This window comes from Narcine bancroftii, chromosome 2, assembly GCF_036971445.1.
Source record: "Narcine bancroftii isolate sNarBan1 chromosome 2, sNarBan1.hap1, whole genome shotgun sequence".
In the NCBI taxonomy this organism is placed as follows: domain Eukaryota; kingdom Metazoa; phylum Chordata; class Chondrichthyes; order Torpediniformes; family Narcinidae; genus Narcine; species Narcine bancroftii.
In genome coordinates, this window is record NC_091470.1 from 20,834,174 (window position 1) to 20,849,281 (window position 15,108).

Consider the following 15,108-nt stretch of genomic DNA (forward strand, 5'->3'; position numbering starts at 1 on the left):
AGGCCGAGGCATGCACCAAAAATTGGTTAAAGTGCATTGCAAAGGTCGGCCAGAAAAATGGGTCTGTGGGTGCAGCGCTCCCTCTCAATAACAGGGAAGAACCTGGTCAGCAGGTGCTCTTGGTACTGCTGTACGTGGTGCTGATGTGGCCCATCCCCTGCATCAGCGGTCACTAGAGTAATCTCCCAGTTCAGATGGGGATCGGAGGTGGAAAGGCCTCAAAGGGTCACCACATACGTTGCCAGGCATTGGGAGCAAGGGCATACCCAACCTCCTGAAGACCACCTTCACGTGTGCTGCATCCAGCTGTGCATGGAACCAAAGTACGAGGGCACCAAGTGGCACTGTGTGCTGAAGTTCTAGCTGTCCCAGATGTTGAGAAGGATAGAGAAAAATAATCTTAGTCAAATTTGCCTTTCACAATCATTGTTCACACTTTCCTTTCCACATGTAATGGCTAACAGCCAGTTTAAAATAAACAAGTGAAAATCAATATGACCAGAAACAATTCAGAACAGACTTAATCAGCTAAGTTCAGTTTCATTCTCAACGAACTATAAAGATCAGGCACACACTTTCTCACACACATGTAAATCACATCTTGAGAAAATAAAATTAGTAAGCAATTGGTCAAATTAAAAAGGGAACAAAATTGGACTTTCCTGATTGGGAATAAAGGATTATTGTAGCAGATCACAAATGCACGAAATGATACTTTGTTAAATATGTTCAAAGCAGTCTATGGTAATCAAACTTTCCCCTCTCCTTTCCAATCCAGCATTCATGCGTCTTCCAGCCGCACAGGGTCAGGCTGCTCCTGTCCATCCACTCCCACCCAATTTCATCTCAGGTCAGATCCAAAGATAGGATGGAGGGGTGTGGTATGTTGAACAAGCAGCTTGCCATTTCAGGACATGAACCTAACGTCCCATTGTTGGCATGACAACAGCTGGGCTGGATAGAGTGGAATCCTCTTCCTTCCACTGTGAGGTGACAGTCTTTATTTGAGTGTAGAACTGAATACCCTGGGATAAAGTTTAAAAAAAAATCAAATCAATAAAAGGCAGTATTGAGCCCCTGGTCAACATTTCACTTGTTATTTCTGGTAAGCCATTGATTAATGGATAGCTCAAATGAATCCAGGAATCACCAAAGAACTGATCAGTTGAAACATTTGATCATTTTATTTGGTGATTCCAAGATTCAATTCTATTCTGCAATGAGGAAGCTCAAACCAAAAGGGACAATATTCTTTTTTTTTGGTAAAAAAAATAACAATAACCAAACAAGGCTGTCAATAACAATGAAATACCACCCAACTGGCAACAAAACCAAATAGCCTTCCATTGACTTTGGAGAACCATGCACAAGGATGGATCTGTTGAGGGACCAATGACGGGGAGTGAAAACAGGGCAAATGATGTCAGGCCATGGAATGAAACGACATTCAGAATGGGCAGTCTCTCTCCTGACCAATTTTTGATCGCCAATGTATTCGAGGATTGATCCTCAGTCTCAAACATACCTGAAACCTTTCATTTTTAAATCCCTCTTCTGTTAGAATGATTAGTTCTGAAAGCAGCAGGACAGGTATCATTCAAATTCCTGTGCCTGAGTGAACTTTCTCCCACCAGCTGGGGGACTCTGTCCTCAGGGTCTATGATGCACCAAATAGAGTTACAAACCCAAGTATACAGGAAGCCGGACTAAGTAGTTTAACCAAAGATGACTCAGTTAAATTAACCTTAAAGGTTATGTCTGCATTTCTTTGACCATGAACTGGAGTAAGCCACCTGATCATGGCTGATCTTGTCCTAGCTTAAATTCATCTGTGCCTGTTTCCTAGAAATCCTAATTCTCCAAATCTTGTATTAAAAAAATTACCTGCCCCCTCTTTCACTACCTCCAGTGATCTAGCCTCCATTATGCTCTGAGATGACTGATAATTGTGTTGGGGACTAGCACACATACCTGTTTGCCATAAAAATTGGTATCACCTCTGAATGAGCCTCTTGATCCTGTGAATGAGAACATGGGCAATGGAACTGGGATAGGCACATTTACTCCAATCTGAAAAGATTAAAAATAAAGTTATTGAAACAGGCAAGTGGACAACCCATCAAAATGATCGTTATCGAGTTATGAGCAGAAACAAGACTGGTTGAGGATTCGTGTTTGCAGTTTCCAAGCCACAATTCTCATTTGGCAAGTTGCTTTAAACGTTGGAAAACTTGAAAGCTGAGGGGTACGGCTTCAATCAGAAAGTAACAGATGGGAGTAGTATAAAAAAGGAGAAAACAGAAACTTGACATTTCTGTATAAATTTCGAAACCTAATAGAAGATGCTTTTGGATATAAAACATACTACTGATAGAGCTTCCAGCAATTTGCAGGTACAATGATGCAGAAACATTAGACTACATCCTTTTTTTGCCATCTTTTTCACGGAAAATCGTGAAGGATTCTCAGTATTTATAATCTGACCAGCCCAAATGAAACGCTCACGTCATGGAGAGACAGAGCCTCCAATCCATGTTGATGATTTATACTAATTCCATTTTTATTTTATTCTCTCCATTCTCATTAATTCCCTCCCACCCACCAGGGACAATCTTCAGCAGCCAATTAACCCACTGATCTTCATGGCTTTGAGATGTGGGAGGAAACTACAGTACCTGGAGGAAATCCATGCGGTCAGTGGGAGAAGGCATTGGTCAAGTTTGAACAGAGATCTCTGGCGCTGTTAGGCAGCTGCTCTAATGGCATCTGAGCACAGCTCATAGAGTCTTGTTGGCCATACTGAAGTTACAACATTTCCTGTCAAATGTTATAACTTCAATAAAATAGCACTGCTTTGACCAATAATTAAAATCCATGTACTTCTCTAAACAGTTAATTGAACAGAAAACCACTCAAGTAAATTTCGCAAGCCCCAGTCTGAAAACGCACCTGTCCAACATCAACTTGGTGTGTGTATTTACGAGCTGTGGCACCGTTGGCGGTGAAGATGGCAGTTCCATTTCCATATGGATTTTGGTTGATGATATCAATTGCTTTGTCCAGCGTATCTGCCTCGATGACAACCAGGACAGGGCCAAAGATTTCCTCAGTGTAGCACTTCATATTAGGCTGTGGTGAATAGAATAATCATTTCAATATTTGACACCCATTTGCATTTCCCTTCTCCACTCATCATAACAGATGGAGTTAGCTAGTCTAGTCCTACTTGGTCTCCGCATCATTTATTTCTGCACCAAAACATTTGCCTGGTCTCAAATTAACCCACACATGCCCATAATCCCTGGTGTCAAAACTCTCATTTACACGGACACCTTTTGAAACAAATGTAACCCATATGTTCAAGTCGTTTCCACTGGATCTCCCCTTCCAATTCCTTCAGCACAAACTTTCTATTTCCCCCAACTCTGGCTCGTGTATTTCCGACTCTCCCAAGCCCTCAAAATTCCATAACCCACCTTCTTTTCTCACTAAGCCTCTAAGAGGATGAGGGCACAATGGTAGTCAAATTCCTGCAATACTGCAGATGTCTAGATTGGTGATCTGCAGACACCTTCCAATCTCACATAGTATACATCAGACCCACACCACCCAGCACACACTCTGTTCTCGCTGCTACCATCAGGGAAGCAGTATCGGTGCCACAAGACTCGCACCCCCACCAGGTTCAGGAACAGCTGCCACCTCTCCACCAATGGACTCCTCAACGACAAACTCCATCAAAGACCCATTTAAGGACTTGTGCACTTTATCGATTTTATTTTTACTCTCTCTTTTCATTATTGGTTTACAGGTCTTTATTTGTTCACGCTATTTAACAGTTTTTTTTATTTGCACGACCAATAAGTGGTAATTCTGCCACGCCAGCAGGAAATAGATTCTCAGGGGGGTCGTATGTGATGCCATGTATGTACTCTGCCAATAAATCTGAAATCTGTACAGACTTGAAGATTATTAAATAAACCAGGATTTTAAAAAAAGTTCGTGCGACAGCGAATATGAAACAAGACTCGTACAAAAGCCCATATAAATCACTAATCCATTCTGCAGAAAGAATGATTACAGTGCAGGAGGTGGCCATTTGGCCCATCGTCTACACCATGCAAGGACAATCCAACTAGTCCACTCTCCCCATCATCCTGCAAATTCCATCCTTTCAAAGACTTATCCTGCTCCCTTTCAATGTGGTTGAATTTGCCTTTAGTAGCATTCCTGGAAATACATTCAAGACCATAATAATTGGCTGTGAGGAAAACCTTCTCCTCAAGTCATATTGAGTTCTTTTGTCAATCACCTTCATTTTGTGTCCCCTAGTTCTAGACTTCTCTGCCAATGCGTAGCTTCTTCCTAATCACGGTATACCCTTCAAGATTTTAAAATCTCAATTAGAACTTGCAAATCTTTACTCCAGGAGCTCCACCCCATTCACTTCATTGCTGCAATGATGTTGGTAAATTTTTCCTGCAGCCTTCGTATCTTTCTTAAAGTACAATGCCCACAATAGGATACACTGGCTAACCTTACCTAGTCTGGAAGATGCACATCTCCAGAGCTGCAACACCCAAAACAAAAATCTCCTGGAGAAACTCAGTGTTGTGCAGCACAGTGGGGAGAAAAAGAATGGTCAACCATTTGGGCTGGAACCCTTCATCAATACTTGAGAAAAGATTCATTGACATTTTAAATTTTTAAATTTATTTTACCGTTTCGTAACAGGCCCTTTCGGCCACGCCACCCACAAGCCTGTGTCACCCAATTGACCTACAACCCCCAGTATGTTTGGAACGGTGGGAGGAAACTGGAACCTCCAAAGGAAATCCATGCAGACACGGGGAGAACGTACAAACTCCGTACAGGGAGCACGGGATTAGAACCCCGGTCCCAGTCACTGGTGATGCAACAGCGTTGCACTAACCACTACCCCAAGCAAGCCACCCCAAAACATTGACCATTCTCCCCTCTCCCCCCCCCCCCACTGCTCGAGCCATTTAATTCCTCCTGCAGATTGCTTTTCTGCTCCAGATTCCAGCACCTGCAGTCCCTCGTGTGTCTCCAGAGCCATGGGAATGAGTTTGCACCCTGCTCTTTGAAATTACTCAGCAAGCCAAAGAGTTCATGACCAATTGTGCAGCACGGTTGGTGTAGTGGTTTAGCACAATGCCTTTACACCGCCAGTGATTCAGACTGGGGTTTGAATCCTGTGCTGTAAGGAGTTTGTATGATCTCTCTGTGTCTGCATGGCTTCTCCCCCCTCCCCCCCCCCCCCCCCCCCCGAGACTTTAGTTTTCAAAACATACCGGGTTGGGGGGGGGGGGCGGGGTGTAGGTTAATTGGGTGTGAAATGGGCAACACAGAATCATGAGCCAAAATGGCCTGTCACCGTGCTGTATGTCTAAATTTAATTTGGGATATTGGACTTGCAAGCAATAAACAGTCTGACAAAATAGAACATGGTTGACTAATATTTGTGACTTTCCTTACTGTACCCTCACTTGGCACATTGTAAAGTTTTGTCAGATCATGCTTCCATAAAGTGTTGTTGAACATTTTTTTTGTTAAAACATATACCTCATTCCAGATCATATCTCACTCCAGTACAAACCGCTAGCTAATATTGTTGCAAGGTGGAGGGCAAGGTTAATCCATTCCTAATCATTTTGCGTGACTGCTGCTTAGTTTCATGATGATGTGTAGCCATTTTAAGTTCCAAAAAGTAATACAATTTCAAAAGGTTATCATGTGCTTAATCAAGGTTTGGCAATAGGGCTTCTCACCTTTACTCCAGAGAGAATGGTGGGCCCTACAAAGTTGCCAGCTTCATATCCTTTCACCTGAATAGTCCGTCCATCCAACAGTAGTTTGGCTCCCTCATTCACCCCACTCTGGACCAGGTCACATACCCGGGCCTTTGCCTGAGGGGAGATAAGGGGGCCAAGATCAGAGCCCGGCTGGTCACCTGAGGTCAGGAAGGGGGGAAAAAGAAAAGTTAAGCATATACAATCAACCATGTGATTTCCTGTCTCCTTCAAATTGTGGGAAAATGTCCATCAGTCCAACACAGGGTTTTAAACAGAGCACACGAAAAGAGAGCTCCTTTTCCTTACATTTCCATCCATATCCAAACTCCACAAGTGCGAAGATGCAGTTACCATTGAGACCCCAGGCTGACTACAAGAGAAGATAACAAATAGGAGCAGAAGTTGTTCATCAGGCCTGTCAAGCCTGCTCCACCATTCAGCAAGCTTGTGTTACGAGTCCAGAGGGCCCCAACACCCAGCAGCAATAGATATACACCACGACAAAGGGTTACTGAAACAAAAGTTGCTTTTAATTATCTTTGAACATGAAAATAGAATCAAACTTTAACTTATCTCTATTGACTCACTCAACCCCCTTCTAATTCTAAGCGCACGTGTGTGTGCAATGTGTGTGCAAGTTCAGCAAAGTTCTTTGGTTCACAGTCCCATCTCACTGGTTTCAGGCAATACTTATACGGTGCACAGAAGTTAACATTAATAAAGTTCACCAGGCTCTGGTGCTTGACAAGTAAATGGTTACCATTCAGAAAGGTTCTTGTTGGTTTTCAGAGAGATTTTCTTGTTCCAGGACATCCACAACTGATTCCTTTTTAATTGGCCACTCCAGTGTCTGGCTGATGAAACTTGCCCCCTTCAGGGGTCTCCAAATTATATCCTTTTTCTTTCAGGTCACCACAGAGTTCCTTTCTGTTCCTCCTATTCCAAGGGAAACACCGGACAGCCAGTCCTCTCCTTTGGCCAGGCCGTCTTCCAAAACTTGCCAGCATGTCCCTCTGGAACCGATGAATGTGTGTGTGTGTGTCTCTCTCTCTCTCTCTCTTTCTGTCTGTGTGTGTGTCTCTCTCTCTTTCTGTCTGTGTGTGTGTGTGTCTCTCTCTCTCTCCAACTCTGAGAGTAAAGCCTGTTTTTTTCCCTGCGCTCTGCCTGCAAAGATCACATGACCTTCCAGACAGTAAATTCTGTTTTCCTAGACAAAGTTGCCACTGCTTGTTGTCACATTTGTTGCCTTTTGCAAATAACAGTCTCTTAGCACTCTTGCAAAAGCTCCTGCAAAAAATCTGTTTTAAATTGTTCGTGTGTGACCTGCTCTAACAAACCTTTCCCAATTTATCTCCCAAACACCTCTATATACTCTGTCACACATGCCTGATCTGGCTCTGGACTCAGCGCTACTTTTCCCATGACCTTAATTACCCTGTTACTTAAAAAATCTGTCTACTTCTGTTTCATTGGTTAGAGAATTTCAGAAATTCACTACGTGGGAGAAGCAGTTCCTCCTCATCTTAGTCTTAAATGCACTCCCCTGAATTTTTAAGCTATATCCCTATTCCTAAGCATCAGAATGGATTTGGAAACTAGAGAGGCAAAGAAAGTGTATAAGAAAAACGGTTAGCTGCAAATTGGCTCTTTAAGCTGGTAAACAGTAAGTGACGGAATGTAGAGGAGAAGGGGCCCAAGAGCAAAGATCAGGATGTTTTCAGAAGTGAAAGGTACTGAGCAAATCATACCCTTGAGTCCATACCAACCATAAATCACCCACTTACATCAAGAAGGCAAATGGAATGCTGGCCTTCACTGACAGAGGCATTGAATTTAGGAGCAGGGAGGTATGATGCAACTGTACAAGGTACTGGCGAGGCTGCATCAGCAGTACTCCTTGCAGTTCTGGACTCCCTACTTGGGGAAGGATGTATTGGCTTTGGACATGGTCCAAAGGAGGTTCAAAAGGTTGATTCCAGAGATGAGGTGGGAGGGGGGTGGGGGGGGAGAGTTGGGAGTTGTTTGGGACTGTACCCACTGGAATTTAGAAGAATGAGAGGGAATCTTATAAACAAAAAATTCTGAAAAGGCGTAGATAGAGGTAAGGTGTTTCAATTGATGTGGGAGGGTAGAATTAGCAGACTTAACCTCAAGATCTAGGGTAGTAGTAGATCTAGGGCAGTGATGAGGAGAAACTGCTTTTTCCAGAGGGTGGTGAATCTATGGAATTCGCTTCCCATTGAGGCCGCGGAAGCTACCTCAGTAAATATATTTAAGACAAGGTTGGATATGGTCACAAGGTGGCGACAAATCCTCCACACGGGTCAGGATTGAACCAGAACTTCTTGTGGGCAATTGCTCTACTAGCTGAACTACTGTGCATTGAAATCCTAGCTACATTAAATATTGATAGATTGAAGGCATAAAGTTTGCTCAACTTCAAGTGCCAAGTCATGGGGATCAGATGGGAAGGACCCAAGATTTTCAGGGAAGCAGGGGAGAAAACTGCAGGGACGGTGATAATATTCCACTGCCCCTTGGATGTAGGGATGGTTTCAAAAGGCTAGGTACAAAATTCACTCCTTCACTGAGAACAGGGATAAGCCGAGCGCCTATTGGCCAGTCAGTTTAACCTCAGCAGTGGAAAGCTTTGTTCCAGGACAGAATGAATCATCACGTGGAGGAAAACATCTTTTTCACCAATTTGATGCATCTTTTTGATGATGTTATAGATAGAGTTACTGAGTCTAATGCACTCAAAGTTGAAGCACATGCCACTTAAAGGAGATGCAAGAGAGGCTGCACATGCAGGAATCTGGATCAGAGAGAGAAAAAAAAAATCACACTACTGAAGGAACTAGCAGGTCAGGTAGCATCCGTGGAGGGCAGCAGATGTTAAAAGGGAAACAAAGGCACTCACAGCACAATTCGAAACTGGCTATGTAACAGTAGGGAATGGTTGCTTTTTGGACTGGAGTGAAGTGAATAGAGGTCTCCAGGGATCAGTGTTAGGTCCATTGCTTTCTTGAACTATAATAATGACCTCTATTTGGGAGTGGAAACCATAGTTTGAAATTATAGTTTTTAAATTTTGCAGATGAAAGAAAAATAATCAGTGTTGAATGCAAACAGAATAGCAAGAAATTGCGACAAGATACATCCAAGCTGGTGGATGAGGCAGATGAAGTTTGATGTGGAGAAACACATGGCAAAGTTTTTTGGTTGGATGAATGAGAAGAGACTATTGAGAATAAAGAACAAATTCCAAAAGGAGTGCAGGAGAGAAGGATCTTGAGATTATGGATGCACAAGTCATGGAAAATGGAAGGGCAAGTTGAGAAAATCATTGATACGATGCAGACGTTTCTGGGCTTTATCAACAGGAGCAGAGTACAACAACAACCAATCAAGTTCTTCACTTAAAAATAACACTTGGCCAGCCTCAGTTGGAATAATGCCATCCGTTCTGGTCACCTCTTTGACAGAAGGACATGAAGGCATGAGAGACTACACAAAAAAAAGCATTTACACAAATGGTTTGTGGGATGATAGACTAATTTATAAGGTTGGGATTGTTTTATTTAGAGAAGGCTATGGTGAGATTTGAAACAAATCCTGTATACAAAATAGTTAAGGGTCTGGAGAGCGAAAGGTTGTACCTGTTGGTGGGGGGGGTTGGGGGGGGGTGGGGGGGGGGGGAACCAAGTACTAGACAAAGGCATAAAATAAAGAGAACAGAGCACGGTTGGGTTGGGGAAGGAACATTTTCACAGTGTGTGTTTGGAGTCTGGAATGTACTTCCTGCAGATGTGCTAAGGACAGCAGCCTTCAAGAAGAACTAAGCATTCAGTGAGAAAAACACTGCAAGGCTACAGAGAAGTGGCCGGGGTTAAAACTGGAGTTGCTTTGGAATAAAACAGGCATAGATGAGATGAACAGAATGGGAGTCTACTGAGCTGCTGTCATTCCATGAAATAGTTCAAAAAGGGTGACGTTACCATTTTCTCAAAGACAACTCGAGGCGATAAATAGGACTCCTTTGCACTCCCAAAGGAGGATATAGAAAAAATAGGGTAACCAGGCTGCAGTAAGAGTTTGAAAACTACAGATGTCAAGGAAATAGCAGTGGGAAGAGGTTGTACCGGCTCCACGACTTTGGTGCAGTATTTCACATTTTAGTTCCATGACTACTCAGGTGCTTTTCATCATAAATTCTTTACGTCCACTGTATTAAATTAACTGGAACACAAAAGCACCTGCATTGACTCTCAATTTCTTTGCCTTTTCCACCAGGTCAGGCAGCCAGCTTTGAGCTTCTCCAACCAGAATGGCAGTGGACAGAGCCATGCAACGTTGCCCAGCTGCACCAAAGGCTGCACCGACCAGCTGATTCAAAGTGTTCTCTTTGTTGGCATCAGGCATTACCACTCCATGGTTCTTCGCACCCTGGAACAAATGAATAGATAAAAGAGCTAAGATTTTAAGTTAACCTTCGAGCACCCTGTGAGTGAATATGCAGCAAAAGACAGACTTGAACAACAGAATGTTCAAAGTAATGCCTGACTGCAAGATTAAATCAGACTGGTAACATGCAAAGAAAAACTTTTTACAAATGAATTCCTTTGAATGGGGAAATGTGTAAATCACCATTTGGGCAGTATACTACACATTGATTGAGGTTATAAAAATCATGTTGAGTACACACATGGTAAATAATCACGTTTCTCCTCACCTCCCTCCTAACCTGACAGTAGGAATCTAAAACAAAAGAGCATTGCTGGAGAAACTCAGGACAAACAGCGTACTTTGTGTAGCAAAAATAAATATACATAATCAACTTTTCGGACCCGAGCCCTTCAAAGTATGAGCGAAATACAGGAAGTCACCTGAATAAAATGATGCTCTCTCTTTTCCACCTATTACCTCCTGTCTGTGGGCTTGTGCTCTTCCCCCTGCCTCTCCCCACCCAACTATTTTGTTCAAATGCCTGCTGACACTTTGCTCATGCCTTGATGAAGGGCTCAAGGCCGAAACGTTGGTTATGTATCTTTATCTTTGCTACATAAAGTAAACTGCTTGACCTGCTGAGTTTCTCCAGCATGAAGGTATGTGGAATGAGCTGACAAAGGAAGTGGTAGAGGTGGATGCAATGTTTAAAAGATATTTAGAAAGGTACATGCATTGGAAAGGCTTAGAGGCATACGAGCCAAATGGGGCGACCTCATTTTAATAACAGGGTTGGAAAACACTGTAAATCTCTGATTCTTTGGGGCTGATTGAATACTGCACAAAATTAAATAGTACATATTTTAACAAAATAATCATTGCTGTTTATTTCCCAAAACAAACCTCGCATAAAATAAGTAATGAGATCTTATTAGACACCAAATAAAAAAGTTACATTGCTGCAAGCTGCAAAGGTTTGCTAGTAAAATAGAGACTGCAGAAAACCAAAAAAATAAAATTCTATCAAAATTACATTTACAGATGGGGAGTATTGCTGGGCAAAAATATTTGTCCTCCATTTTGATAATAACCAAAAGAAAATAAATGCCCAAGGTGTGGAAAATGAAAGACTATTCACCATGTTAGATTGTACTCGTTTGCCATGTTTGGAGCCTCGTGTGTAGATGTACTCTCCAGCTTGATTGGAGCCCACAAAGCTGATAGCCTTGATAGCCGGGTGATCACAAATGAAGTTCACAGCTGAAGATGCAAGGTTAAAAAAAAAGACATTACTCCCATTGGTCAGGAAGGCACTGTAGCACTTAATAACACTTCCCAAGGAGTTTGAGAAGGGCAAGGCTACCTGCCCCCAACTTGACCATATTTTACAAGAGTACAATCAAGAGTGCCCTGCCTGGTTCCATCACTGTGCATACAGAGGTTCATCAAAACACAGGTTCTCCCTTTCTTCTAATGACATTTACCAGGAGCGGTGCTGAAATAGAGCTCAAATTATTTGGCACTTTTAAGCTGCAGCACCTGGGTAGTCCTTCTGGGACTCAAGTGCCATTTCTGGGGCAAAGGTGCTTCCACCACCTTTTAAGTTGTGGGGGAAATCAACCCATTAAATCGCAAACCCGGCGATTTAAGGGGGATCCCTGCCCCTGCAATGATGCTGTAAGTGATGTGTCATGCACTTATGGGAACTATCGGTAAGTCTCCCCTGCCCTCCCAAGGGCCGTCAGTCACCAATCACCATCAATCACACCCCCCCCCAAAGCAACTTCCCGCTGACATGAATGTTAAGCTGTTACAACCGGAGTGGCGTTCACAGCAGTAGCATTTCATAGCCCCCCTACCTCCCCCCCCTCCCCCCACCCCGTGGCAGCAGCCTGTCTTTCCCCCAATCGCGGCAGGCACTTCAACAAGTGCTGACGTCACAGGAGTAACCGGGTCAGCCATTTTCCTATTCAACTCACCGCTGCACACTATCTAGTTAAGTTTAATTGGGTTCCCTGACTACCTCTGAGTTGGGTCAGGGACCTGGTTGGATTTGGACCACGCTGACCGGGTCAGACCCTTTCAAGCTGCCGCCTGAGTGGGGTGCTAACTGGTCAAATTTCTCGGCTAACCCCATTTTATATGGCAGCTTGAAATGGCCTATTGAGGACCCTTTCCATCCAGCATACAGTATATTTGTCCCACTACCATCAAGAGATAGTATAGAAGCATCAAAATCAGGAGTGCAGGGTTGTGAGATTGATGAACAGAATTCTAGAACCGAGCAAATCATTCAAAAATATTTTTATATTTATTTTAGATTATATCTTTTTAAAATTTTTTTATTTTTCACACTATAAACCATATTGACCAAGACACATACAGACATTTTTTCTCTTGTATAGTGTCATTTTCTCCCCCTTTTTCCCCCCTCCCTTCCCTCCCTCCCTCACCCCCTTTCCCATTTATTTGAAGTTCAATCTATAAGATACATTAAACCCGTTAAACAATGTCGTCACTTAATAAAAATTAACAGAAATTTTTGTCTTTTACTTTTACATACTGAGTCAGTTCATTTCGTTGTCTTCTCCTTCTGTCATTTTAGGTGGTGGAAGTCCATGGTAGGATTTCTCTATTGTATTTCATGTATGGCTCCCATATTTGTTCGAATATTGTGATGTTCTTTCTTAAATTATATGTTATTTTTTCTAATGGAATACATTTATCCATTTCTATATACCATTGTTGTATTCTCAAGTTGTCTTCTAATTTCCAGGTTGACATAATACATTTTTTTTGTTACAGCTAGGGCTATCATAACAAATCTTTTTTGTGCTCCATCCAAATCGAGTCCAAATTCTTTATTTCTTATATTAGTTAGGAGGAAGATCTCTGGGTTTTTTGGTATATTGCTTTTTGTGATTTTATTTAATATCTGGTTTAGATCTTCCCAAAATTTTTCCACTTTCTCACATGTCCAAATTGCATGAATTGTTGTTCCCTTTTCCTTTTTACAGCAAAAACAGCTGTCTGTCTGATACTGTTGGGTCCCATTTATTTAACTTTTGAGGTGTGATGTATAGCCTGTGTATCCAGTTATATTGTATCATGCGTAACCTCGTGTTTATTGTATTTCTCATAGTTCCGGAGCATAGCTTTTCCCATGTTTCATTGTTTATCTTTATGTTTAGATCTTGTTCCCATTTTTGTTTAGGTTTACCGTTTGTTTCCTCGTTCTCCTTTTCTTGCAGTTTGATGTACATGTTTGTTATAAATTTTTTAATTATCATTGTGTCTGTAATCACATATTCAAAGCTGCTTCCTTCTGGTAACCTCAGACTGTTTCCCAATTTGTCCTTTAAGTAGGTTTTCAGTTGGTGGTATGCAAACATTGTATTATATTTATCCTTCATTTGTTCAAAGGATAATAATTTATTTCCCGAAAAACAATTTTCTATTCTTTTGATCCCTTTTCTCTCCCATTCTCTGAAGGAAAGGTTATCTATTGTGAAAGGGATTAGTTGATTTTGCATCAATATTGCATTTAAATGGTGATTCTTTCTTAAACTTTGTGAAATCCGCATTATTCATTGGCATTGCTTCACTTTTATTTGCGTTGATCTTGTACCCCGATACTTCTCCATATTCCTTCAATTTCCTATGTAATTCTTTTATTGATATTTCTGGTTCTGTTAAGTATATTATATCGTCATCTGCAAATAGACTGATTTTATATTCCTTCTCTTTTATTTTTATCCTTATTTTATTTTCTGTTCTTATCAGTTCTGCTAGTGGTTCTATAGCTAACGGGAACAGTGAGGGAGATAGTGGACATCCCTGCCTTGTTGATTTGCTTAAGTTAAATTGTTTTGATATATGGCGAGCTCTCCACTGGCCACCGTGACAGAGGTACACCAAAGAAAAGGTACAAGGACTGCCTAAAGAAATCTCTTGGTGCCTGCCACATTGACCACCGCCAGTGGGCTGATATCGCCTCAAACCGTGCATCTTGGCGCCTCACAGTTTGGCGGGCAGCAACCTCCTTTGAAGAAGACCGCAGAGCCCACCTCACTGACAAAAGGTAAAGGAGGAAAAACCCAACACCCAACCCCAACCAACCAATTTTCCCCTGCAGCCGCTGCAACCGTGTCTGCCTGTCCCGCATCGGACTTGTCAGCCACAAACGAGCCTGCAGCAGACGTGGACTTTTACCCCCTCCATAAATCTTTGTCCGCGAAGCCAAGCCAAAGAAAGATATCCATTTACTGTCACTTTCGCCAATGGCCCCTTATATAATGCTTTAATCCAATTAATATATTTCTCTGGTAGGCTGAATTTTTGTAGAATTCCATTCTACTCTGTCAAAGGCCTTCTCTGCGTCTAAAGCAACTGCTACTGTTGGAGTTTTATTTCCTTCTACTGCATGAATTAAGTTAATAAATTTACAGATATTGTCCATTGTTCGTCTTTTTTTAATAAATCTAGTTTGGTCTAGATTTACTATTTTTGGTACATAGTCGGCCAATCTGTTTGCTAATAGTTTAGCTATTATCTTATAATCTGTGTTAAGTAGAGATATTGGTCTATATGATGCTGGTGCTAGTGGATCTTTCCCTGTCTTTGGTATTACTGTAATTATTGCTGTTTTGCATGAATCTGGTATGTTTTGTGTTTTATCAATCTGGTTGATTACTTCCAGGAGGAGAGGAATTAATAAGTCTTTAAATGTTTTAAAGACTTATTAATTCCTCTGAAGACGCTGTTTACATCCGGTACCGCACGGATGGCAGTCTCTTCAATCTGAGGCGCCTGCAAGCTCACACCAAGACACAAGAGAAACTTGTCC

At 42.0% G+C, this 15,108-nt stretch overlaps 1 protein-coding gene across 1 annotated transcript in view; it reads right to left on the minus strand.

The window, feature by feature from the left end:
- Positions 1 to 409: 409 nt before the first annotated feature.
- The window catches only part of aldh6a1 (aldehyde dehydrogenase 6 family, member A1), a 37,334-nt gene continuing 22,635 nt past the window's right edge, over positions 410 to 15,108 (minus strand). Inside the window, exons 7-12 of the mRNA XM_069916074.1 lie at positions 11,401 to 11,522; positions 10,073 to 10,262; positions 5,793 to 5,974; positions 2,950 to 3,129; positions 1,972 to 2,070; positions 410 to 1,025 (exon numbers count right to left, since the gene is read on the minus strand). Coding sequence (XP_069772175.1) covers positions 921 to 1,025; positions 1,972 to 2,070; positions 2,950 to 3,129; positions 5,793 to 5,974; positions 10,073 to 10,262; positions 11,401 to 11,522 — 878 coding nt within the window. The 3' untranslated portion in view covers positions 410 to 920. The remainder of the gene's footprint in view (positions 1,026 to 1,971; positions 2,071 to 2,949; positions 3,130 to 5,792; positions 5,975 to 10,072; positions 10,263 to 11,400; positions 11,523 to 15,108) is intronic.